Genomic DNA, 23,442 nt, shown 5'->3' on the forward strand with positions numbered 1-23,442 from the left:
CTGTCTGTCTTTCTCTCCCTCTCTCTGCTTCCACCACCTTGCAGTGTGAGACCCCTGGGTCACTGTCACCACCAGGTGGACTTTGGACTTCCCCGCCTCAGAAACTGTAAACAATAAATTTGTCTTCTTTGTAAATCACCCAGCGTCAGGTATTTTTTTCTATGCAACAGAATTGGACTAATGCAACTATTTACAAATTTTTCCATTAACCCCATAATGAGAAGAGTCATCATGATGGGTAACTTCCTTTGGGTGACCGTATTCTCACAAACCTTCAGTGTTTGTAGCTTTTGGCCACGTGTGACCAGTAACTGCGAATCATAGGCCTCCAGCCTTTCAGCAGGAGTCATTCAAACACAGTCCTCAGAAAAATACAAGGATGTACAGAGAATGGGGATTTTCAGGGCCAGGGATTTTCTGGACATAGAGGACACAGCAGCAGTCAGCCCCCGGGCCTTGGTCTGTCATGGGGCTGGACATCACCTCTGGCGCCGTTAGCCCTGTGTGGCCTCTGAGCACTTGGAGCATGGCTGGTGGGAATTAGGAGCACAATTTTTCATTTAATTGGTTAAAACGTAAATAATCACAGGTGGCTAACGGCTGCCGTATTGGACTCTGCTGAGGTAAATGATTCCGTCACCCCCAGACACCGTTCGACGGCACTGATCTCCCGTATTTGGTTTCATAAGGAAGGTGACTTGTGCACTGGGGATGTGGTCTCTTTCCCAGGAGGGACGGCTGGTGACGCCGTGCCCAGGACCCCGCCCTGGAGTGGAGGAGCACCTACCAGTGTAGATACCAAGCAGGGTGTAGACCAGCCCCTGCGAGGGGCGCTGGGTGCTATTGGTGGGTGCGGTGGCCACCAGGCAGTCGCTGGCCCCGCAGGACGTGAGCCGCTCCTCTGGGATGGCCTCTGTGGAGGCGGAAGCAACACAGGTAATTAGATGGGACACGGGCACCGGAGGAACAGAAGTGACAGGGACACTCTGAGAGAAGACCCCACATCAGTCCGTGTGGAAGGACCCGGTGCTTGAGCCAGGGCCGTGGAGTGCGTTCACCCTGGCCACGTCCCCAGGCTTTGGCTGGAGGTAGAGTCATGTTAGTGTTCTGCAAAGATTTAGAGAAGAATAAACGTGGGGCAAACGCTGGCTACTTGTTCTAATACTTTGCTGATGTGACTAAAATTTTTCAACTTTTCAAAATTAGTCAAAAAGAAAGAACACATTCAGTCAGGTGTCAGGAACACTTTCAGGTTCACCCATGGCCAGTTCCACGACCTCAGCAGGTGATTTCAGAACTTTTCTTTTTAAAAAAACTAAATTTGACTTCCCGATCTGTTAAAAGAAAGAAATCTGAACTGCCAGCGACTCTTGGCCAGAACTCACATCAGAGTCTCCAGAGAGAGCGGGGACGTCCGGTGGGAGGAAGAACATTCGGCGTCGTGCTGTTTCGCAGCACAAATTCCATCGCGTGGAACCCACACACCCTCCAGGCCAGCGGGCGGTGCGGTGACTAGGACGGGAGGCCACACGACGCCCCCAGCGCCCTCAGGATGCCCCGGCCCTGTACCCACCAGGGGCTCTGAGCCCATGCATCTTGGGGACAGAGACAGAGCTGTCACTTGCTTTCTGCTGCACTGTCACAGACAGCGACAGCAATAGGGACAGTGGCAGCAATCACGAGTGAAGATCAATGCGTAGTAACCCTCCAGTTCCCTTCTCCAGACGCCCGTAACAAGTGATGTCATCGCGCCAGAAGAGGGGAGGAAGGATTGTGGCTAGAGTTTCCCAAAGGTGGGGTTTTATATGGGATGGCGAGATGGAGGACCGGGGCGAGAGAGATCACCCTGGCGCTGGTCAGGAGGGGTGGTGCTCTTTACCCCCCTGGGACAGGCGTCCTGTGAGAATGACAGAGATCGATCGCCCTGCCCATGGTTTAAATCCTCACGAGGGGCATCGGAGGGCCAGGCATGAAGCAGGCTCAGGCGTTAGTCCATGTCTGGGCAGGGCCAGGTCAAGACAGATGAGTCACAGAATCAGCCCATCGAATGCATGTGTCAGTGCAGGGACAAGGGGTCTAACCTGTAACACTTAAAAAACTGGTGAGGGGATCAATCCAGCAGGAAAATAAATCAGGCAAACCCATTCTTAGAGAGTCTAGAAAGCACAGTTATGACTCCATGAACACTAATTCCGTCAGCAGTGAGCCTCAGTTTCCCCACGGCACCCCTTCCCGAGGCTTCTCCTGCCCCTATGGGGCACCTGCAGAAGAGGCAGATCTTCACACCCACCCCACTGTCCAGGGCAGAGCAGGGCCCAGACGACTCTGAGCACAGGCAGGTTGAGGACCACGTCGGGGGGCCTCACTCGCCAGCCCAAGTGTGAACTGGATCCGTGACCCCTCCACGGCCACCAGGGAAACCCGCGCCCACTTCGAAACCATTGCTCGGCCTTTCCCCTTTACCTTGAGTAGGAGTCTGGCCAAACACCAGAGATGACATCAAGTTGCCCCACACGCCGGACGACTGGAATATGAGAAAGAAGATGCCGAAGTACTGGCTCACCACGTCTCTGCCCAGCTTCCCGGCCTTCTCCGCGTGCGTGTTCCCCATGGTCGTGAGGTACGTGCACTGAGCCGCCCACAGCGGGGCCGCCCCGAGCCCCAGCAGCACGGAGGTGGGGATCAGGGTGTACCTGCGAGAGGACACAGTCAGACGTGCCCGCGGCAGACGGAAGCCCACGCCCGCCCGCCGCAAGCATCACGGTTGTCGATGGGCAGGACTGATGGAGTCACCGTTAGACTCAGATAACTGAGCAAATCGGTGCCTGCTCTGGTTCAGGTTCACTTGAGAAAGTGAAATTCGAGGCCAGTGAAGTTTCCTTGTATTTGGACGTGACCATGAACAGTGAGCTAAGGAGGACAGAGCAGGCTGGGGGTTCTGGTATTTCCGACAGCTTCACCTTAGAAAATGATGGGTTGACGGACCTTGCCCTCCTCAGCAAGGACCCGGCGTGCACACTGCATAGTGGCAGCAAGAAAAATGTGAAGCTGTCGTCCTCAGTATGCCCCGGACTGCAGGAAAGTGTCTCTCAGACACAGACATGTTCCTGGGGCTGGACGCGTGACCCAGAGCCGCTGGAGCTTGGCCTCTGAGGACACATTTTCCCCAGGAGCAGGCCACCCTCAGGCAGGGTCTGTGCACTCCAGCCCTGGGGCTGCACTCTGTCATGATGGGTCCACTGGTTACCTTCCAGTCAAGTCCCCCGAGACTCACCCTCCACATCTAAATTAAGATTCTCCTTGTCTTTACTGGGGCCATAAAAGTACGCTGGTGTGGACAGGGAAGCCAAGGGCTGAGGCCAGATCCCAGGAAAAGACTGCGGGGTACACATGGGAAGAAATCACCATGTTGCCCTGTCCCAGACACCAAGAGAGGACTCGGGGAGCAGCACTGTGTGGCAGAAGCGGTGGACAACGCTCAGGGTGCCCGTGCCATTGGGAGGACGGTGGGCCTGGGAGCAGGGGCCGTACCAGCTGGCGTAGAAGTTGCCCAGGGAGAAGGCCACATAGCCGCACATGGAGGCAGCAATGGTCCACTTGCAGCCGCATCTCTGGATGAGCACGGCCGGGAGGAGCATGGAGGACAGGAGCACCGTGCCGTAGAGCGTGCCGAGCGCCACCACGCCCAGACCCTCCTCGCTGTGCAGGCTGCTCTGTGGAGACAAACCAGCCCTGGTCAGGGGAGGACATGGGTGCAGGCTTGGCCAGGTGTCTGAGGCCACCTTAGGTCGCAGAAGCCACCAGCAGGCCCTCCTGCACTCAGCCTCTTTGCAGCCAGGAGGAAACCAAGGCCAGTTCCATAGAACCTGTCAACTGCGGCCCAATATCAGGGGAGGGGAAGCCCGGCTCTTGCCTGGGCTCTGTTGGGGCTGGGGGAACACCGGGAGGGGATGGGCTGAGCAGAAGAGTGGGGTCCCTGTGCCTGCAGGAGGCACAGCTGCTGCGAGTCAGCCAGGGCAGTTCTCCTGCCAGCACCAGGCCAGGGGACGCACGGTTTCCTCCCACACACAGCTGGCAACTGGGCGAGCAGGACCCAGCCCAAGTCTCACGATTCCAAAGCCACTTAGTCCAGTGCCCGGTGGGTGGGTCTGCAAGGGCTGCCCAGATGAAGTGCCACAGAAGGGTCTCCTAACTACACTCACTTTCTCACAGCCTGGAGCCTGGACGACCAAGAGGTCGAACAGGCAACCCGAGCCAGACTGGCAAGAGCAACCCCAGGGGTGACGTTTGGCTTTTCCAGTGAAAGAAACCCCAGCAAGATTGATTCCTCCTCTTACTTCACTTGCAACAGGAGAGAACAGGGGGGCAGGGGAGGGGTCCCCCCAGCCCGTGGTCCTTCGCAGCAGGGCTCCTGCCTGCCCCTCCCATCTGTGTCCTCTGCCTTCCACATCCAGCCTGGCACAACTCCACAGACGTGATGGGGGCTTGGTGTGCTCCAGACAACTGGCCAGACACAAGAGGAGGAAACATGGCTCCACAGGGTCCCTTCCCCTGCAGAAGCCAGAGCCCACGTCTCAGACAACCACCATTAGCAAGTGTCTGCAAAGTGCCAGGCCTGGCATTCGTTACCTTTCATGGCTGAGAGATGGTACCTTTTCATGGAAAAGATGGAGAAGGGGACATTCGGTAACTCAGACACAGTCACACATGCAGCCGGTCAGGGGAGAGCAGGACCCAACCCAAGACTCACGATCCAAAAACTAGTTATTCTGATGCCTGGTGGATGAGACTGGGAGGCCTGTCCTCACAAAATACCACAGACCATGTTGCTTAGACAGCAGAAATTTGTTTCCTCGCAGTCCTGGAGGCTGGAATTCCAAGATCAAGTCATAGGAAGGGTGGTTTCTCCTGAGGCCCCCTCCTTGGCTTGTAGACAGCCATTGTCTCCCTGTGTCCTCTGTGCATCTGTGTCCAAATCTCCTCTTCTTATAAGGACACCAGTCATATTGGATCAGGGCCCACCCATGACCTCATTTTACCTTAACCACCTTTTTAAAGGTGGCATCTCCAAATACAATCACATTCTGAGGTCACTGGGGGTTAGGGCTCCAACATTCGAATTTGAGGGGATGCAACCCAGCCCGTACACTACTAAAATTGCTTCTTACCTGGTCTCCCCCTCATGGGGAGACCCTGCACGGTGCAACCCACGCTAACCTCCGGAAACATACCTTCGCCCATCCCCTCGTCCCAGACTCCTCGGACCCCTTCCTCAGCAGGCACCAGAGTCTCGGACTCTCCTCCCCTCGTCTCCTCTGGGAAGTCACCCCCTCAGCATGCTCGGAGCGCCCTCATCGGCTCTTTCCAAGCTGTGTCCATTCTCCAGCTCCACATCAGGGGTCTCTAAGCCCCTCCCTGATACTCGTCCATGGAGAGCTCCTCTTTGACCCCGTTTTGGAATTTCTCTCTCAACCAGTCACCTGACCGCTCCACTCTGGTTACCCTGGACATCACCCCAACTGGATTACAACCCCTTTGAAGGCAGGAGAAACGTTCTGCCTCTTGAAAATCCCCTCTGCCCTGCCCAAAGCAGGTACTTAATGATAGTCGTTGGTTAATTAAAACTGAAAGCAGGAATGGCCAGTCCCACAAGAACTCTGAAATCTGGTTGGAGGATGGAAATTGAACATCACCCTCTGAAGTGGGGTCATCTGGAAATTTCTGGTATAACTAGAGTTGCCGGGGGTATGGAGTGAGATAACTGCTTCAGCCTGAGCTGAATTAAATGCCCGTGCATTAATGAGCTGGCTGCCTCTGCCTATGCTAACGAAAAGCTTGCCGCCTTTCTCTGCACTGGGATTTCTTGACCACCCCCTGTGCTGCTGCTGCAAATTCGCAAGGTGTGTTTGTCATTTATGATGGAGTTTGACTGCAGACCACTGAAAAGGAAGACAGACTTCAATACCCAATGTAGGAACCACATTTGAAAGCACATGTCTTTTCTTTGTGAGTGACCAGGTTCAGACACCTGTACTTGCAGGTGTTAGGAGAGCCGACATGCAAAGCACATGTGTGATAATAAGCACTTGCATCTGTTGAGCGTGTAAGGCCTACTCGCATAAACAATTATGACATCCTTTTAGCCATTCAACAAAAAGGCCACTGGGCACTGACTACTGGAGGCCTAGTGGCACAAGAAGAAGTGAAAACAGCTACTGTCCTCGCGGAGCTGCTGGACATCGAGGAGCTTCCAGCGTGTCAGCAAGACCCACCAGCGGGCCATGCAGTCAGGCTGGGAGGCCCAAGGGAGTGGAGACAGGTCCCGTGAGTTTCCAGGAGGGGCACAAGGGCCACCCCGGAGTCAGAAGACATCAGAGGAGTGGAAGCCACTGTGAGCTGAGGATGACAGCCTGACAAAGAAAGGGTGAGCATGCGGGCGGGGGCAGAGGGGTGCTGTGGGGACATGTGTGCCTGGACCCCATGCTGGGACAGGAGACGGCACAGGATACGTGGGTGCTTCTGCACAGCTGTCAAGACCACTGCAAGATGAGGCTGGAAAGCTCGCCAGGGCTAGACCAGGAGGAGCCCACGTGCATCTGAGGACCTGGGTGGAGTCTTTCAGTGCAAGGTGAGCCCCCAAAGGGTTGTGGGCAGATGCACATTCACCTGTATGCACGGAGCACCGTCTGTGTGGGATGCTGTCCAAGGCACAGTGATGTGGTGACATGTTAGTGGACATGGTCCTGCACGCTGGACCCCGCAGACTGATGGAACAGTGGACAGGCACATGTGCTGACGTGGGCTGCGTGAACACCCGAGTGCACACAGTGCCTAATGAGGGGTGGAGTGACCTCTACATTGAGATCTGAATGATAAATAGGAAAACAGTGGCCAAAAAGGTTGAGAGGACAGTGGGAAGCACCACGCATGAGTGTCCTTGGGTCCTGGGGCAGGTGCACGTTCTAATCCAGACCAGGGCAGGGACTCGTGGGCCTGTCTTCCTGGTGGGGCTACTGAGCTCAGGAGAGAAAGCAGGGTGTGTGTGTGGCTTCCTTAGGGCCTGAGAATGAAGCCAACCAATGAAAGCAGTCGGAGGACAGGCAGAGGTGGGTTGCTCCACCGTGGCTCTGAAGCCCCTCCCATCCGTGCGTCTTTCTCCTTTAAGCCAGTCCTAATAGAGACAGCTATCCCAGTTCAAACATTCTTATGCTCCAGGTCAGTGGACAAGACGATGTGGCCGGGTCAGGGCTGGGACCCAGGGTGGAGCAGGTGGATGGGTGGAATTGATCCACACCTCTCGATCCTGCCAGAGTTGGAGGTCTGGCTCTTACATTTCCAGTCTTTTGAGGAAGGCAGGACGACACCAGCAACGGCGGCTCCCTCCCCGAGGAGCCCACAAGGAAGGGGGAAGCCTCGAAGGGGTGTGTGGTGCGTCTCCTCCTGGCATAGCTGCCCAGGGCCGTGGAGCATGTTCCAGATGCCTCTGATTCCTGGACGGAGGCTCCCCACAGCTGGGAGCCACAGAGGCGAAGGGCTGTCACCCACATTTGTCTGCAGCCTGGCATCCTGCATCACAGCCTGAGGGGGACCTCGGCAGTTCTCCCTGCTCCCTCCTCCGCTTCCAAGTCCAGAGGCCAATCTGCAGTCAGTCGGCCGAGCAGCTGCCAGCTCCACGGTGACTGCTTCCTAAGAATTCTGACCCCTTCTTCACCAGGCCACAAGCCCAGGGGAGCCGCTGCCTGCCGCTGACAGTGGAACGTCCCTCTGCAGGCACGCTCCCCAAAGGGAAAGTGTCACAAGTGTCCACACCCTCACTGTGTTCTCCCACCAGAAGGCACACAGTTCAACATGAGCTCAATTCATACACACTAACATTTTGGGATAACATCACAAAGCTCTGGGGGAGGCACAGACCCCAAGAATCATGAGCCATCACAGCAGGAAAGGAGTCTGTGCCAATTCCAGCCTGACTTTGACAGTCAGCACTGGCTGTCATTTCGTTCTCTGTGAGCCTCGTCAGAAACAGGACTCAGGAGGAGCTCACTGAAGACAACATGTGCTTGAGAATTCAAGGCTGAATTTGAGCTTCTTGGACAACCTACAAGTCCAAAGTGTTTGTGTAGTAACAGTGAGGACAGAAACCTCTGATTCTGAGCCCCAGGCTGTCCTTTGCTGGCTCAATACTATGCACACAGCAGGTGCTTGATTCTTGCTCCTGACTGACAAACCATACAAGACTAATGTCTTCAGATGCTATTAAAAGGTTTCATATGTGACAGTCCCAGGCCACAGGGTGCAGCACTGAGTGAAGGCAGGTCACTCAGCTTCCTGTCCACCCCTGGAATCCCCTGGAGGTTTTATCCTAGTTAAAGACCAGACTTGAAATGCAACTACCTCAGGAAAATTTGTCAAATCTACCTCTAGGAAGACATGACCAATGCCACAGCCTTTTAGAGAATGTTGTTAGGTTTCTATATGGGCTCACAGACCCAAAGAGGGGAACATGCCATCAGGAGTTCAAAATACACTGGGACTATCTTATCAAAGTTCACAGCTTTGCTTAAAGCAGGCTTAGAACCTGTAAGGTCTGGTGAAATTTGACAAATTCACATTACTGCCCCTGACCACAAGCCAAGGGCACAGAACCATAAAATTCACAGTGATTTTTCTCGTGTCTCCTTTTAAGCACCCAAGGGCAAAGGAAGTCTTCAAACCACTGTCTCCAGACGCTCGCACTCCCTGTCCAGACAGCACCTGACACTGTTGCACAGCCCTGCAGGAACTGAGTGGAAACCGCACACTGAGGACTGCATATAAAAACCACCGTCAGTTGAGGAGGATTTGGGGGGGCCGAGGGAGAAACACTAGGGTGAACTGGAGAGAAGGAAATCCCACTTCATTACCATTAGTAACTATGGGGACTCTCGGAGGCCAGGAGAAGTTCAGAAGGCGAGGTGACATGACCACTGTGCACACTCACCTGCAGGTTCTGCAGGCCTCCATAGGCAGTGAAGAGAAGGAGAAATCCGAAGGACACCACGAGGACGTTCTTCAGGCTCTTCTCCATTGTGCCGATTCAAAGTGACAACCACCAGTGGACACGTAAATTTGTAGCTCCCTAAAAGAAACCAGCTGGGGCACAGGAAAAGCAGTTTGTACCAAGAAGTCCCATTTTCTCTCTGGCCTGAGTTAGAAGTGTGTTAGTCATCAGGGCTAGTTAACTAGCTGCTAGTTAATGGGCACAGTTACCCTGACCCCATGAGGTACAAGGAAGCGCTGTTACTCATTTGCCTTCTCTGCAATCCACAGTAACCCCTTTCTATGGGGCAAAAGATCATGGCTCTTATCAGCTAGTTTGTGATTGCACATGTTTCCTATTAATTTCTAACAGATATGGTTCTTACGGTAAAGTGGTACATTTCATATTTTATATGTATGTATAGTGGTACCTTCCACATTAAGAGAAATTGTCAATGGTGCAGAACATGGAATGCACTCCAGTCTTAAAGAACAAATGATAAATGTCAATTTCAAGATACATAATTCAACTTCTGAAAAAGAGCTAACATGACTATAAGACTGCAGGGCCAAAGTCTCAGTATTGCAAAGACCATATGATTTTACCATACTGCAATAATTTAAAGAATACAACTTACTTGAGTACAGTACTATACAATCTACAACCCACGACAGTACTGTGATAACTATTACAAATCTTAGACCCATCCCAAAACAGAGCTGAGCTTCAGAAAAGTTAAGAGATTTAGTGTTCTAGGTCTAGAGCAGTGTTGTCTGATGCAGTAGCCACATGTGGCTATTGACTACTTGAAATGTGGCTCATGCAAGTGAGGAACTGAATTCGTGGTTGCATTTGATTTTAGTTGATTGAAATTAAAATTTAAATAGCCATTTGTGGCCAGTGGCTACTGTATTTGACAGGGCAGGTTTATAACTTTAAACAACTTACCCCAAGCCCCATAGCTAATAAGCAATAAAAATCATTTTTTTATCCAATTGCTAGTAAAACTTGATGTTTGTAGATTGTTTCCAAAGTTCTGTGAAGTCAGTCATTTGGATCAAGTTTGGACCTTTACGACGAATCTTACGGCACTGGTAACTCTAACCACTGTTTAAGGAAGCCTCTCATGCCATTGGAATAGCATGACCAGTAAGAAATGGGGTGAAGTTCTCATAGCTCAACTTACTCCTATGAAAGGAAAAGTTTTATGAAAATAATAGCTGATTTTCTTCCTTTTTTTTTTTTTTTTTGGCAGCTGGCCAGTGTAGGGATTGGACCGTGGACCTTGGTGTTATCGGCACTACACTCTGACAAACTGAGCCAGCCGGCCAGCGCATGGTTTGATATATTAATTAAACATGGATTGTCATGCTGATAGACATGACAGCAACACCATCTAGCAAAAGGGATGCTAGCCATGGAGACAGGCCGATGAGCTCTGTCGGTTCACGTCCTAATCCTGTCACTTCTCAGCTGGGTCGTATCAGGTGGGCGATGTTACTCCCTGAACCTCAGGTTCCTCTTGAAAAGGGAGGGTTGCAAAAGCTCAAGCAGCTAAGAATTTTGCAGCCCTGGAGCAGCTCCTGACATGGAGCAATCACCAATAAATGTTAACTAACTAAGATGATAGTTTGACTTTCAGTGAAAATGCAAGTTGGAGCAATATTTAAAGAAATTTAATATTTTGCATAATATGGACTTTTCCACACTAACCTTATTATCAATTAATTAACTTTGACTTCTCTTTTGTTTTCTGGCAACACTTTACTTCAATTCTGGCCTGTTTATAATTACCCACAAACGACCCGTATTTTGATATTAGACGACCTTCCTGAAGTTTTCATCTGCTACCTGCTGTTCTTTCTTCCTTGGTTGCTGAAACTTACTGGAACCATTTTCTAGGATTTGCTAACAGGCTCAGGGAGCAATTTCCAGCAGCTCCTACTCCAGCTCTTCCCATAGTCGACCTGTATCTCCTGAGAAACTTCATGGTTGTGCGAAAAGGAAAACAGCTCATGGTTCTGTTTCCATCTCCCTCTGTCCCAGCCGATCTCGTCAGGAACCGATTTCTGAAATCACTGCTTTGATCACGCCTGCTTCCTACACTTTTCCTCCCAGTCCTTCCTCTTTATCTGTATTAAGAGGAATTTTAAAAAATGGACAGTGTATTTTGCAGCCTGCCCTGGCTCTCTGCAGGAGAAACTGTTTCATAAAAGAGATGTCTACCAGCAGCAGCCCCAAATTGTTCACGTGATGAGGACAGTTTTTAGACATAGTCACCCAGTGGTTTCCCCATCACCAAAGGGATGCTATTGTCTTACCCAGGCTAAAGTCTGTCCTCACCTAACACACACAATCCTGCAGATGTATGGTTGGGTGAAGGAAGAAACCCCCAAAACCCTGGAGCTGGCTCAGCTCTGAGCTGGTCTCTGTGATGTGAGCAGCATGTCCTGGAGACGAGGACCTGGAAGTGACTCAAAGGTATCTGTGATCATTTCACTCCTTAAAATTAACATGTTGACCCGCTGAATTGAATGATCACTTATTGGGCAATGAAATGAAAGATGTGGTGCCTGGTAAGCAGCGGGAAGAGTGTTGTAGGGAACCCAAGACACTGCACAACAGGCGTGACTCCACCAACCACTAGATGTCACTGTTTGCCACTGCTTGGTTGACCAGATGCTCCGTGGGGTTTGAGTGCTGTAGAGTCATGTTTTGTCAGTAAATTTCTTGCTAAGAAGCTAAAAATTGCTCTTAATTTAAAGGAAGTCTAATCAACAGTTTGCTCTTTTAAAGGAAGTACTCAAGTAAGCAAATTAATATCAATTTTCTTGACATTTAAACCTGAAATCTTTGTTAATGAAAGCAGCGCCAAATAAATTCAGATGTGTCCTATTCATTAGAGATAAAAAATGTATACGTAGGGGATGGAACAAATTAATGTCTACTTTAGGAATTCTTACACTTGGGAAATAAATGTACTCAATGCTTTGTGTTTTTTGTTTTAAAAGGAAGAGCAATTTGTATTAGCCCAGCTACGGCTTGAGAAAGTGTTTTCTCCTAGCAAACAAAAGCATTCTAAAATCTTGGAACAGGCTGACAGCCCTTCTGGAACCCCAGTGAGACGAGTAGCTGTGATGATGTTCCCTGGCCAGAGACCCCCTCCTGAGTTGAGCAGGGAATTGACCCGGAATCAGTCTTCTTCCTCAGCTGAGGCGAAGCCAGAGAGACAGTCAGAGGAAAAGCTTTAGGATAAGTCGGCCGTGTTAGGTCCCCAGTCAAGACCCATCAGCTAGTCTCTATTACTTATCAGACAGTGTAGACACCCGCCTTATGGCAAACTCAGCTGAAAATGCTTCCACCCTCATGATTATTATGAATCACATCAGCCCTCCAAGTTGCTGTGGACAGTGCTTTTAATGTCCTGGGGTTCTAGGCCTTCCTTTGTCTCTGGTTCCTTAGCACCCATTTTCCTCTGGGACACTTGAGTGGCCTGACCATCCAGCCGAAATCGTCCCAGGGAGTCTGCAGAGCCCTTGTCCAGTGGCACTGCACACACACACCCCTCTTGTTTTCTAAAAGCTTAGTCCTTTCCCCTTTCCAGTGAGCCTTCTGCTGCCTTAGATGTAGAATCCACGCCCACAGTCATCCCATAGCTACATCCTGGGTGCCTGCCCTATGCCAGATGTTATTCTAGGTGCTGGGGCTAACACTGATAGGATGGCCAGGGGCCCTCTTCTCATAGGGCTTCATTCTAGTGGAGGTAACACAATAAACTAAGCAAATACGAGTAGAGAAACCAAACAAATCCAGATGGCGAGTGCTATACCAGAAACAAAGCAGTAACTGATGGAAAGGTGGGGCCAGGGACACCACTCCCCTGCCCCCATCTCCACGAGGTGGGCAGAACAACACCCAGTCACTGACAGGGCAGCTCTGCTGCCCACACGCCCAGCTGAGCAGACGTCTCAGCTTAAGCTAACGGTCCAGGACTGCAGCTCACCGGCCACCTCCTGGGCTCAGCAAGTGGAGCCAGTTGCCCTTTCGCTTGGAGGGGGTCAGCTGAGTGCTGTGAGCAGCAAAGGAAGCTGGAGATATGGGCAGCTGAAGGCCAGGCCCACGCTTGTCTACAGTGCCCAGATAAGGAGCAAAAAGTGCTGACCGTGCTGGAATTTTGTAGGTACTGTTTGCAATCGGTTATTTTGTCCACAGAGGCAAAGCCACAGTGAAGTTAAACCGTATTGGTAAACCCTCAAAGACTATAGTGTGCCTTTACTCCCACAACACTCAAACGTCCACAAAATGTGAACTTCGTCCCCAAAGTAGATAATGCCAATTATGTCTACTTTACCTAGTTTCGTGGCCTCCTTAGTTGTCACCATCGAAGCACACAGCTTCTTGAATCTTGGACAGGGTCAGAACACCTAGATGCCTTCCTGGTTTGCTGTGAGTTGCACAGTGGAAATGACTGCCTCTTGTCAACAGTACATCAGGAAATCATTGGGCAACTCTTACTTTTGCTTCAGCAAGTGGCAAGACCTGTTTGAAAAGTGTAGGTCTCTCAGCACCTGCCTGTACTGGAAACTACTCGACTGTCTCTGAGAAAGACTTGCTGGCAAGCTGTAGAAAGGTAAACTGAAAAAGGAATTGAGAACATTTATAAAGACTTTTAAAAATTATTGCTTAGCTTTGGAATAAAAATAATATGGGCTTGTTTTCATGAAAAATATATGTGTGTATAGATGTAAGAATATAAATAGATAAATATAATATATAATGTATATGTATGAGTATTAATATGTATTATATATAATTATATGTAGCATATATGACATTATAGACTCATATCAAACTCTTCTGTGGGCAAGAGAACTTTCAAGAGGAGGGCTGGCTTGTTAGCTCAGTTGGTTAGAGCCCCATGTCTTAGCACCAAGGTCAAGGGTTCGGATTCCCTTACTGGCCAGCCGGGGGGGGGGGGGGGGGGGGGAAGGAAGAACTTGTGGGAGGAACAGAGCATGTATGTATACTTTTTATTTGACATACCTACCCAACATTTCAATTCTTTTTAGAAAGAGCATCTAATTTTAAAAAGAATTTAGAAGTTTAAAGGAAAGCATACATTTATAAAGAAATCTTGAAAAGAACTTTAAAAATTAAGCTAAACACCAAGTTATTTCTGGGTCGCCTATTTCAAGGTTAACCTGTCCCCTTCAGGCTTCCCAAGCCCCACACCACAGTGGTTCACAAAGCACAGGCTGCCTCCAGAAGCACCGTGACTGCAGGGGAGCCCTGCTGGGGCATCCCGGACTCCTCTCCTGCCCGCCCGCCTCTTTAGGCCACCCTCAGTGCCCGTAGCACGGCAATTGTGAGTCCGGCACCACACTTGCTCAGGCCCGAGGTTGCTTCCCCCCAGTGGGCAACTCCCTCTGGCCTGGGCTGTTTATGCTGGGCTGGAAGGAAGCAAGAAGTGTGGCTGGGACCCTGCACGAGCCCCAGCAGTAAGCTGTGCAGAGGGGGTCACACATTCAGCAAACATTTTCTGAATTCTGTGCACTAAAGGCAGGGTGACAAAAACGAGCCAGGACCCATCCCGAGCCTGGATGCAGCTCTATCCCAGTGATCAGCTGCCCTCTTTGGGGCGGTTAGCCATGTACCTGCTCATCTACTCAACCCTGCCCCACTACTATGGCACCACCCAGTGGGGCCCGTACCAGGATGGCAGGAGAGATCTGGGAGGTCCAGGCTTGCTCAGCTGGGGAGATGGAGCTGATGATGTGTTTTGAGAACTGGGAAGGATTATGACTCACAAGGTGAGCAAAGGTTCTGTGCTTACAGCTGGCACCTGCGGGAGGAGCTTGCCTCTGTGGGTCTGGGGGCAGCCAGCTGTGGGCTGTGTCTGCAGAGATCTCCAGTGACATCTCCCCCAAATGTTCTCAAACAGCTGAGACTTGGCATCGCCTCCAGCTGCGTCCACTGGCCTTCCACGCCCTGAACACGGGGCCAGCCCTTCTTGGACACAGGGGATGTATACAGATGCTACAGGCAAAACTGTGTTTTCCCAAAGGAGCCTAATTCCCCATGTTTTCCCTACCCAGTGCACTCAATTAATGACATGGTATTGAATTGTGCTATTTCCAGTGGCCCCAAAAGCAGTCATAGCTGGACAATGTGAGCTATATTTTGTAAAATATGAGAACAGGGACTTGGAAGAGGATGGACGTTTCCAGCCTTCACTCACCGGCTCCCTCTGTCATCCGTCCTCTGCCTTGCCCTGGCCAGGTGCTTTCCAGTTGCTTCCACACCACCTTTCCCTTCACACCACAGCCCTTATTGTCCAGGACTGAAGCTCTTGACTCGTTTACCCCAGCTGTTTACTGAGCACCCGCTACGAGTCCTTCACAGGGCTGGACAGTCTCCAAGAGCTCACAGGACTTTAATCCTCATGGTCTAATGGAGAAAATGTTCCGTACAATTAAAAATAAACACACGAAAGCATGTTTCCTGAGCAGCAGAAAGAGGTCTCTAAGTGGTCAGAAAATGCCTGTGCACTTCTCCTGAAGGCCCGCTCCATCCCTAGGGTTTTGAAGAGCCTGCGGTCTGTTCCACAGGACAGCCCCAGGCTTACAAGAGGTAAGGGGCCACCAACAAAGTGCAACAAGGTGACCTTGGATCTGACCTGAGTTTTGCCCCGTTTTGCCCTCAGTCTGCATTCAGCAAGTGTTTGTTGGATTGAGTAGAACATACAGACTACCAGAGAAAGCCTGGCTCTGCGAGCACTAAACTTCCAGAAGGAATTTAACGTTCTTTGAGATTCTGGCTCTATCAAATCATTTCCTGAAATGCAGCCATGCCTGAAAGAGTCGATCAGTCTTTGAAAAGTTTTCAAATTGCTCTCTTTTTGGCATCTTAAGTTACTACTGATACTGCCCTTTGGAAGTTCTTTCTTGTGAACACCACCTTCCAACAACTGCCTAGCTGTGGTTTCTGCTTGGACACCGTGGGGGTCTCCGCTACCCAGTTTCGCTTAATCATCAGACCCACAACTAGATCATAAAAATGGAGGGCGTGTGGGTGTATCTCGACTTTGGCACATTCTGTGGGCCTTTCTAGCCAGTAGACACTGTGGGAAGGAGGAAGGTGGGCACATTTCAAGGCTAGGTCCATCACCCAAGTAATTTCCAGAGATCCCTCCAGCCCAGCTCTTTCCCCAACCCCCTCTCTTCTACCTGACATTTGGGAAGCAAGAAAATCTACAGGCAACCTCACTGTCCTTGAATTTTTATTATAAAATACATTTTTTTCACTGACAACGTTGGACTTCACCTGAGCCCTGTGTTCTGGGAAAACAGTGATGGTCATGAAACCCTTTCAACCTCGTCTTCCAAATTCTCCCCTCCCCCTTTTGTATTCCAGGAAAGGACTCCCCACCGAGAGCCACCCTCCCCACATGACACAGATGAGAGTCCCTGTCCTCACTCCATGACCCCATCAGACCCACGGATACCCCTCGTTGACTTGCGACAAGGCCAGACCCAAACCTGCCAGGTCCCCGTCCTTTGTCTTGTGGTTGACTTGCTGAGGTTAGAACTGTTTGACCCCCTGACACTAACAAGACACAGAAAAACATTTCCTGATTGCTGACACCTTCCTTGAACTGTCAAATAACCCCCTGCTCTAAATTCCCATCTGAAACTTGTCCACCTGTCCCTAAAAGGCTGAGGGCAAACCACTCTGTGGACATGCTGATCCTTGCATCTGGGGGTCACCCTGCTGCAATGGCCTGAGTAAAATATCTCCTGACCTGTGTGGTGTTCTTCTTTGACATCACACACACATTTACGTATTTACGTGTGAATCGTAAGGAAAGACTGGGAAGTCTCCACATGCTCTTCCTCAGGAAGTAAGAAGAGCACAGTCATCTGCATGTCAGTGTGGGAAAGCAGGATATTTCGGCCCCAAACACACTTCTTTGACATATTCCAAGACAGCTAACTCAGGGAGACTGGAAACACGAGATAGGCTAGAGGCTGCTTTGCATGGATAGAAACTCACATCTGTTTGTGGAGCAGCCTGGCTTCCCCTGAGGCCTTCGGCTATGAACTATTCTTACTATTCTTTCCGAGGGCAGCTGCTGGATTACCTGCGATATTTCCACGTGCGTAGCAAGACAGTCTCTGCGAACTCTCACCTCTGCTTGCCTTCTCTCACTGTGAGGCCACCGCCCCGGAGCTGGAGAAACCTGATCTCAGGCGCTTGTAGCTCCCACCTCCTCTCTTTTCTGACCCTGGTGTACAAGTTCTGCACACCACTGGATCATGGGAAATTAGGACATCCATCTCTTGTGATGCTGCGTGCATTGCCCCTCCCAGCAAAAGCATTTGTTTTGCCTTTTCTTCATACTGATCTGAACTTGATGGTGATTTTCAGTGAAGCTTCAGGGGTGAAGGAGGTTTTTTGCCCCTACATCAACATGACTTGGAGGTGTTTCTTCCCACAAGGATTTTTGAAGCCCTTTCTCTAACTGAGAAACAAAATCCTTGCCTCCTCTGAAAGGAATGTCAAGGGTGAGTGTGGGGTTGCAGGGCCGTCTGCTCTGAGGCCATAGTTCAGGCCCTGCCTGCTGGTGTGGCGCCCTGGGGGGGTACAGCTGGCAGCTCCTGGACGGCCTGCTGATCCAGCATGGCATGCTGAATGTTGCTGGGCAGACACAAAGGCCTTGTCTGCAGTCCGCAGGGCCGGGACGCGACCTCCCCCCCTGCACCTTTGGCAGCCTGCAATCTACTCGGGTCTGAATCTCCCCCACCACAAACAGACCAGGTTGTGGAGAGACACACATATTACGGCACGTTGCATGGGGTTGCTGGCCCCTCCAAACACACCTTCCTCCCCATGTCGTCTGAAACTCACCTTTATGAAGGTCTGTTTGGGCCAGGAGTGAGGCTGGACCCTGGTTCTGGTGCTGGCTCTCCTGCTGCCTTGTAGCCACGGTGAACCGGTGAACCCTGCTCACTGCATCTGGCCTCCACTCTCACCCACTCTGGCCCCGGGTCAGGGAGGAGTCTGCGATCCTCCCATCTAGGCACACAGAGGCAGCCCTGGTGGGGTGGGCAGAATCACCGAAGATGCCCCCTGGGCTTGCTCTCAGAAAGAGCTCCTCTGGGCGGTTTGACCCCCTCAGGCTCCTCTGGCTGGAACACCCTTCTGGGCCATTCTGGTGACTTCACTTTTAGTAGGAACCTCTTGAGAGCAGGTTGGTTTGCTAATTTGTTTCTGCTTGTGTGTACTGTTGAGAAAGATTCTACTTATTAATTTTTGGAGCTGGCCGGTACAGGGATCTGAACCCTTGACTTTGGTGTTATCATGAAGGACATTCTAAATGCTAGTGACAGAGACAGGTTTGTGCTGCCTTTCTTTACTAACAGTAAGTTCAAGTTTACATCCTGCTGATCGGTGTTACCAGATCAACCTTGATTCAGCTGTGGCTGCATTTCCTTCACAATAGAGCACCCATTTTTCCTCAGTTCTAGCCATAAGCAAAAAGTGCCTTAACTCCGACAGTCCCAAAGCAAAATTCATAGGAAAGAAAGCAGGTTAGGGTCAGTCTGAATCCTGTCATCGCCGAGCCCTAGTCCAGTTCACCAGAGGTGGGGGGAGTTCAAAGTGCACACCCAGGCCATGGGCACATCCCTGTGCACGAGGAGGAGCGATGACCCACAAGAGGAGGACGCCCCAGTCCTGGTCCCCGAAGCCCCTGTTCTCCTTTCTGTGCAAGGCCAGCAAGGATCGTCTTCCCTTTCTGTTTGGATCTGCAGGGGCCAAGGGAGAACTTCCTCTTCACCCGTGAAAGTTCATTAATAAAAACCACTGACAGATTCAGATCGATATGAAGAAAGGCATAACACATCTTATCATTTTAACGTGCAGGGGGCAATTTCCAGCGGGGCACGGAGCCTATGTGCCAGTGCTCACGACAGAGCCCAGAGCAAGCGCCTGAGACCAGTTTTCTCCAGCTCTGGGGAAGGTGGCCTCGCGGGTGCGAGAAGGAAGGCAGGAGGTGAGCAGAGACTGTCACCCCGTCCGCCGTCCCTCACCACAGCTGCAGCGCTTTGTCCTTCCAGTCCCTTCTCCAGCGCTGGCCAGAGCCACCATTCTAGAACAGAAATTCAACCATGTTTCTTAAAAGCTTGAATGATTCCTTTCATTTTTTTTAATTGAGAAAACATTCAAACTCCTAGACAGGCAGAGTCTTCAGAGTCTCTCTTCTCCCTGCCGAGTGCTCTAGTCCGGGACGGTCCGACTGCAGGCGCCTTGGCACCTTTGCCCGTGATGGTCCCTCTGCTGGACTTGCTACTGCTTTGTCTGGCCAACCTCCTCTCTTTCTGAAAGATTCCACAAAGGTGTCACTTCCTTCAGAAATCTTCCCTTGAAACCTCTCTGTCTTGGGGAATCCCTCCCCCCTACGAGAGCACTTCAAAAAGTCCATGGAAACATCCACATTATCTTTTAATTCTATTTTCCCATCAACTTTCTGGAGTCCGCTGGTATCTCCACACACTGCCTGCACGTGTGCCCGCACGTCTGTGCCCAGCACCGTTGTCACCAACTCTGCGTCTGTCTGCTCCACTGAGCCCCTCGCCAGGGCCTTCACCTCTCCACCTCCACGTGCTTGCACAGCGCCTTCAAACAGCAGCCCTTGATGGCTGTTGAAGGAATAAACGGACGGGCAGTTCAGAAGTCTTCGGTGAATTCATCCATTAGTGACAGGAAGTTTGCCTGAACTGCCCGCATGGCCTGGTTCCGAGCTTGCCACAATATTCTGACTTTTATACCTGTAAGGTATTTGCAGATATTTCGGAAGCAAACCAAACCAGACCAGACTGTGGCTTGGAGAAGGGGAAGGCCGCTGAGCGGCGGGTACATGGACGCACACGCGTGTACGTGTTTCCTTCTGAAAGTCGCCTCTCTGCTCCCCACTCTCCTCTGCATGGTGCTTTGTATTTTGCCAAACTTGTTCTATATTTTGTAAGAAGGACCTTGTGAAGCATGCAGGTAGCACTCAGCCCTTGCTATTTAAGGCAGAGGGGACGCTTCACCACCATACCACGTCGTCTGCATGGGCTTTTCTGTTGGCCTTTAGACAGCCTGAGCAGCTAAACTCTTGTCATGTGCAGACCCTTATTGGTAGGCAAGGACCAACTCAAGACAAAACTATTGATGCTCGAATCGCATGGTTTATTGATCACACAATAACATACTTTCACTTTTAATTACTCTATGTCCTAGCCTACCTCTAACTTAAACTGAATGATCTCTTAAGGTCACACTGCACACAGCTCCTATCCTATATCCTGTTAGAAACAGGTAGGGATCTTATGTCTCCAGCATGAGGTCCTTTCCTGACTCACATCCACCAGGATCTGGATACATTTGATAGGGTGTAATCGATGATCTTTGGGAACGTGACTTGAGAGAGGCGTACAGCTGGGTCCCTTCTCAGTGCAGGAGAGGCAGTGCTCAAAGGACCTGACCCTCACAGGTAAAGGGTCTTGTGGGTTTCAACCAGACTGGCTTCTGCCTCTGTGTGAGAGTAGCCCACACCAAGAAGTGTCAATTCCGATCTGTTTCCGTCCACTGGATGCAGCAACTTGGTGCTTTTGCCTGTTTCTTTATACTTTGTTTGAGGTCTGGCCTGGGCTGATTATCTCCTTGTTGTGGTCTCACAGATGTTCCTTCCAGGACCAGATAGTGATATCTCAAAAAGGCATAACAGGTTAAGACCCATCATGTTATTAGGCCTCATGGCCAGCTTGAGGCAATTGGGCTGGGCTGGAGGGAATTCTTTGTACTGAGATAGTGGCTAACCAAGAGCCTATGCCCTGACCTACTGATGCTATGGGACGACAAGGGCTGTGCCAACTTGCATACCACTGATTCTGAAATTGCCCATTACTCTGTCAGAACCCGCAAAGTCTTATAAACTTCCTGCTTTCCTTGGTTTATTCCACTTTAGTGGAATGAAGCTTTTGGCTGAAATGGCACCTGGCTCGGGTCTCTCTCTCTCTTCTCTTCTCTATCTTGCCAAACCTAACACATGTGAGTGGGCTTTCTCACTTAGGCTGTCAGGTTTGTGATGTTAAGTCCCTTGACCAAAGTTCCTCCATGTTCTCTAACTAACAATCTATTTCTGCTATAAAACAAACACAAACTAGTAAAAATATCACACAGTTTGTACTCCCAGCAACTCTCAAACATGCAGTGGCTTCTTCTAGATGTGTTCATGCCCGAGAGGACTGAGGGCCTTGCTATCACAGACGACATTCTACGTGTGCCAGCGCATGTGACCTTTTCTCAGAACAGACCAAATAATTAACTTCCAGTCTCTTCCTTATATGGATCCTTGTCCACCCCCAATGGAACCACCATAACTAAATAAAATTGCTTTGGGCACATGCTATTATATCCATATATCTAAATAGCCACTGCTCTGACAGTCCACGGTTTCCATAAGTGCCGGCCCTTGTTCAGAACTCGTTTAAATCTACAAAATAAAATTCACCATTTTAACTGCTGCCAACCACGTGGTCATTAATAAGTATACTTACCTGTTGAATAAAAATTATCGGAGACCATTGTTTTGGACTAAGTTCCTGTACTAGGTCCCAACAGACCAGCCTAAAGGTCAAAATCGAGTCACCCCTGCTAATTTCCATGTCTCTTAGGTTGTGGTCTGACCTTCTGAGAATCAGGAGAAAGAGATAACAGCCTATTTCCCAACCGCCCAGTGTAAACCTTCAATAGCTATGATAATGAAGTTCCCTGGACTTTCACCCTCATGCAAAGGAGATAGCCTGCAGGAACCTGATCCGTGGTTTTCTTCCTGTTTAGTCTCCCTGTCCCCACCTTACAGGGAAAGTATCTTTGAATTTTGTTCTTTGTTTCTGCTTTCTGCAGCCTTTTCTACCTGTAAAGCTGCTGTTATCTGTAATGAACTTTGGAGCACGTCTCTGGTCAGATGGTGTTTCCCGGGTTGATCATCACATTTGGTTCCCAATAAACTCTAAAGAATTACACAGTTATTTCTGCCCCAACAGCCATAATTTTGGTTGACATACCTAAGCAGAGAGACATTCTTGAGAGGTAATGGATGGGTGGGGGAAGGGCTCAGATGTGAGATCAACCCTCGCAAGAAGAGGAATGGTCATTTATCACTGAAACCCACGGGATAATTCAGAGGGTGCTTGTATCACATCCCAGTTCAATTTAATATGTCATTCAGTATTTCATGGTGTCCAGTTTCTTAACTAACTAGGGTGTATCAAAGACAAAACCAGATCAGGAGATCAGGTCATTGCAACAGCAAGAGCCCTGGACGAGAGGATCAGCGTCTCTGCAGGGTGGTTCCCTTGGCCTTCCAGGGACTGGTGGACAAGGTTCAGATGGGAATTTAGAGCTGGGGTCGTTTTACAGTAGGAGGAAGGTGTCAGCAATCAGGAAATGTTTTTCTGTGCCTCGCCAGGTCAGGGGCTCAAACAGTTCTAACCTCAGTGAGTCAACCACAAGGCAAAGAACGGGGACCTGGGCCTGTCCTTGTCTCAGGTAAGCGGGGTTATCTGCAGGTCTGATGAGGTCCTGAAGTGTGGACAGGGACTCTCGTCTGTGTCACGTGAGGAGGGTGGTTCTTGGTGGGGAGTCCTTTCCCTCCTAACTGTGGCTGTTTTCCGGGAGCCCAGGGCTCAGGTACGGCTGCGCCTCATCAGGTGGGAGTTCCTGGAGAATTGGGATCAGATGGGCCTCACATCAGCCATCAGGGCCTCCACATCTAACACAAGCTGGGTGAGTTGGGAAGGAGGTAATGAATATGTATGAATTCTGTGCATTTCCCCAGTTTCATCATGCATATAATCTGAAGTTCTGCTGAGCTAACTGTGGTTGTTTATTCGATCACTCAGAGGGGAAAGGGCAGAAGGCAGAGCTTCCTGACACATGGCTGAGACACTAGGACTTGGTGGGCATGCTCCTGGTGCACCCACGTCCCCTGCGGGCCCCAGATGCTGGCTCTTGGGCACCGACTCACCCTAGGGACAGGCCCTTTTTCTTCCTCCTGGAGAGCAGGAGCAGCTCTGGTCCAGGACGCCAGGTCTGGGACGCCAGGTCTGGGACGCCAGCTCTCGGACTTTAGACGACGCTGCCCCTGGGTGCCTGGTTGGAGACCCGCTGCGTACTCAACTTGGGTAGTGGTAGGGAGGCCTTCTAGGCTGGGCCTGCCCCAGGGCCTTCTGTCTACATTTCTTAAAGACTGAGATGCCAATAATTCTTTTTAAATTGTCACTGAAGGGCCAGCCCGTGGCTCACTCGGGAGAGTGCGGTGCTAATAACACCAAGGCCCCGGGTTCGGATCCCATATACGGATGGCCGGTTCGCTC

The 23,442-nt window shown here is 50.6% G+C and overlaps 1 protein-coding gene across 2 annotated transcripts in view; it reads right to left on the bottom strand.

Moving 5' to 3' along the window:
* UNC93A (unc-93 homolog A) overlaps nucleotides 1–9,067 on the bottom strand; it is a 32,946-nt gene extending 23,879 nt beyond the window's left edge. The window contains exons 1-4 of one of the 2 annotated variants that reach the window (XM_063098428.1): nucleotides 8,981–9,067; nucleotides 3,532–3,713; nucleotides 2,464–2,693; nucleotides 788–913 (exon numbers count right to left, since the gene is read on the bottom strand). In XM_063098428.1, the coding sequence (XP_062954498.1) occupies nucleotides 788–913; nucleotides 2,464–2,693; nucleotides 3,532–3,713; nucleotides 8,981–9,067 (625 nt within the window). The remainder of the gene's footprint in view (nucleotides 1–787; nucleotides 914–2,463; nucleotides 2,694–3,531; nucleotides 3,714–8,980) is intronic. The other variant, XM_063098429.1, reaches the window with a different exon arrangement.
* Between the last annotated feature and the right edge of the window lie 14,375 nt (nucleotides 9,068–23,442).

Source organism: Cynocephalus volans, chromosome 5, assembly GCF_027409185.1.
Source record: "Cynocephalus volans isolate mCynVol1 chromosome 5, mCynVol1.pri, whole genome shotgun sequence".
Classification (NCBI taxonomy): domain Eukaryota; kingdom Metazoa; phylum Chordata; class Mammalia; order Dermoptera; family Cynocephalidae; genus Cynocephalus; species Cynocephalus volans.